The following is a 2811-nucleotide window of genomic DNA, read 5'->3' as shown; positions in this document are numbered from 1 at the left end:
ATGAAGCATAGGGAAAATCAGTGTGTAGAGTATGATATTTTCATCATTTGGAATCTTCCACAAGGCCTTGGATTAAAAGTGAAAATCGGAAGCTATTTACCTTGTTTTCCACAGAGTCAACAACTTCATGTATCTGGTGATTTGGAATGGGCCATGGGAGGAACATCAGTGAGTATACCATAATTTTTATTTTTTCAGGACATGTAGATTGTTGAATATGAGACTCTGTGGTTAAGATCAATTGCTACTCTTGCAAAAGAACATCCTCAGTTACAATCATCAAAATTTGATAACTCTCAGCTTCATATTAATCTGGGCATAGAAGGATCAATGTCCTCTGGATTTCATGTTCAATAGAACCATATGCCAATTCAACCACAATAGAGGAATAAATTTAATAAATTTAGACTAAAATGTATATTTACATATAATTAAAATTTTTAACTATATATAACCCATGGATTTTTCTGATTCAATGTGAATAAATGTATAGTCTAATTAACTGTAGCATGTATTCATTAACATGAATGTTTCTTCAGATTAAAGGTTTTTCTTAAATTTATATATTTTGTACTTTTTAAAAAATATATTTACATTTCAAATGCTACCCAACATCCAGTTTTCCCCTCCTTCGTGGAGGATTGCCTTGTCTGGCATCAGTAAGAGGGGAGTCCCTTAATCCTGTAAAGGTTTGGTGCCCCAGCACAGTGGAATGCTAGGGTGTTGAGGCAGGAGTGGGTGGGTTGAGGAGTTCCCTCATTGACACATGGGAAAGAGGGGAAGGGATAGTGGGTTCAGGTTCTTTTTGGAAAACTTTATTGAATTTATGGGAGTCCTATATAACATATTTTGGTCATAGTCATCAAACTACTCTTTCTAGATTTACGCTAACTTCTCCCTCTGTACAGCTCACTATTCTTTTTTTTTTTTGTAATTTATAAATCATGAGAGAAAAGCAGGTGTCACACAAACATTCTTTTGGATTGATCAGTTTGGGAAGGAAAAAATTTAAATTGCTACAACCTGAATGTTACGTATATAATATTATATGATATAGTAAATATTGTGTGACATTCAGGGCATTGCAGGGTAATACAAAATAATAATGTGCCTGATACTGTTAAGTAATACTGGTTATCAGAAGAATATGTATAATCATATCTGTTAGTGTCCCATATATCAATCTATGGGNCATTATTCATATGACAAATTCATGAACTACACACACTCACTCACACTCATATTATATAATATTTATTCAATGTCCTCAGGTTCCGTCCTCCGTGTGTAGTGTGGCATGTACTGCTGGATTCAGGAAAATTCATCAGAAAGAAACAGCAGACTGCTGCTTTGATTGTGTTCAGTGCCCAGAAAATGAGGTTTCCAATGAAACAGGTACATGCTTGCATGCAGAAGAAAAATTGCTGAATTTGAATACCTGCTCTTCCCATATTAGAAAAACAATATGGCCTAGATACAAACTGAAGACCTAAAATGTCCATGTTTCAGAACTTAATCAGTTAACTAATATCCATTTTTTGGACCCAGCAAATAACTTACAATAACTTCTTCAAACAAGGCGTTTTTCTCACAATATGGCGGTTACTGATTTTATATTATATAGAAAATGTTTAGGGGGACATACCTGTGTAACAATTTTTAAAAGAAACATTTTAGGCATAATCTATACAATGTTTATTTTTCTTTGTCTCATTGTGCAGAGAAACTTGAGTACACGATCAGTCTATAAACTTTGCCTCCATCACCCAGCTTAGTCCCTGACAAAAACTAGATGGTCAGGGTAACACTTGTTGTTTAATGGAATGTGATTTAAGAACTTAGATGACTTAATGGATTAATAGTTTCCTGTTAAAGAGTTAGAACAAGAGTGAAGTTTTGAAGAATACAACAACAGATGGGATATTGCTTATCATCAATCATTCCCTCTCTAAGGAGAGAGGGTTGAATATGGACAACCATAACCTTTATGACATAGAGTTTGTAATGTATATTTGGGAAGAAAGTGGTTGTAAAACAATGAGAGGGAAACGCATAAGTCTATGAGGCATAGAGCTTCAAGAATGAAAATATTCCTTTATACAAATAACACTAGCATGAGTAATGGTATCTTCTGGTTCCCATGTATACATACAGACAAAGGGCACACCCACAAAGCAAACAAAATACATGATGCACTTCATCAGTTGTCATCAACAAAGATGTCTGCATACTACCCTTGCCTATGAATAGTTTATTTATGTTTGGAGGAATTAAAATATTATAGATTATGCATATTATTATGCATCATATTTTTTCTTTTTATAATAAATAATATTTTCTGTTCCACTTCCAATGGTGGTGTTTTGTTCTATCACAAAGCATAGGATAATACAGAGCAATCTTGCCAGGCAGTGGTGATGCACTCCTTTAATTCCAGCACTTTAGAGTCAGAGGCAGGCGAATTTCTGAGTTCAAGGCCAGCCTGGTCTACAGTGTGAGTTCACAGGACAGCCAGGGCTATACAGAGAAACCCTGTCTCAAAAAACCTAAAAAAAAATTAAAAATACAGAGCAATCTTAAGTTAGTGGTTCCTACTGCTAAAAGGAATGGAATAGATACTCGACACCAAATTATTTATTAATATTTTCTATGAATAATACAAATATACAAATATTACCTACATAATCATGATATCTTAAAAGGGTTTATTGTGATTTGCCAGCAGATATGGANCAGTGTGTGAGGTGTCCAGATGATAAATATGCCAACTTAGAGCAAACCCACTGCCTCCAAAGAACTGTGTCATTTCTG

The 2811-nt window shown here is 34.5% G+C and overlaps 1 protein-coding gene across 1 annotated transcript in view; it reads left to right on the top strand.

The window, feature by feature from the left end:
• LOC110314914 (vomeronasal type-2 receptor 116-like) overlaps positions 1–2808 on the top strand; it is a gene marked incomplete at its 3' end in the record, with an annotated part of 8121 nt that extends 5313 nt beyond the window's left edge. The window contains exons 4-6 of the mRNA XM_021189106.1: positions 7–168; positions 1272–1395; positions 2723–2808. Of these exons, the coding sequence (XP_021044765.1) occupies positions 7–168; positions 1272–1395; positions 2723–2808 (372 nt within the window). The remainder of the gene's footprint in view (positions 1–6; positions 169–1271; positions 1396–2722) is intronic.
• Between the last annotated feature and the right edge of the window lie 3 nt (positions 2809–2811).

The sequence above is a fragment of the Mus pahari genome, unplaced genomic scaffold, assembly GCF_900095145.1.
Source record: "Mus pahari unplaced genomic scaffold, PAHARI_EIJ_v1.1 scaffold_11849_1, whole genome shotgun sequence".
Lineage (NCBI taxonomy): Eukaryota > Metazoa > Chordata > Mammalia > Rodentia > Muridae > Mus > Mus pahari.
This window is presented reverse-complemented; position numbering and strand designations above follow the sequence as displayed.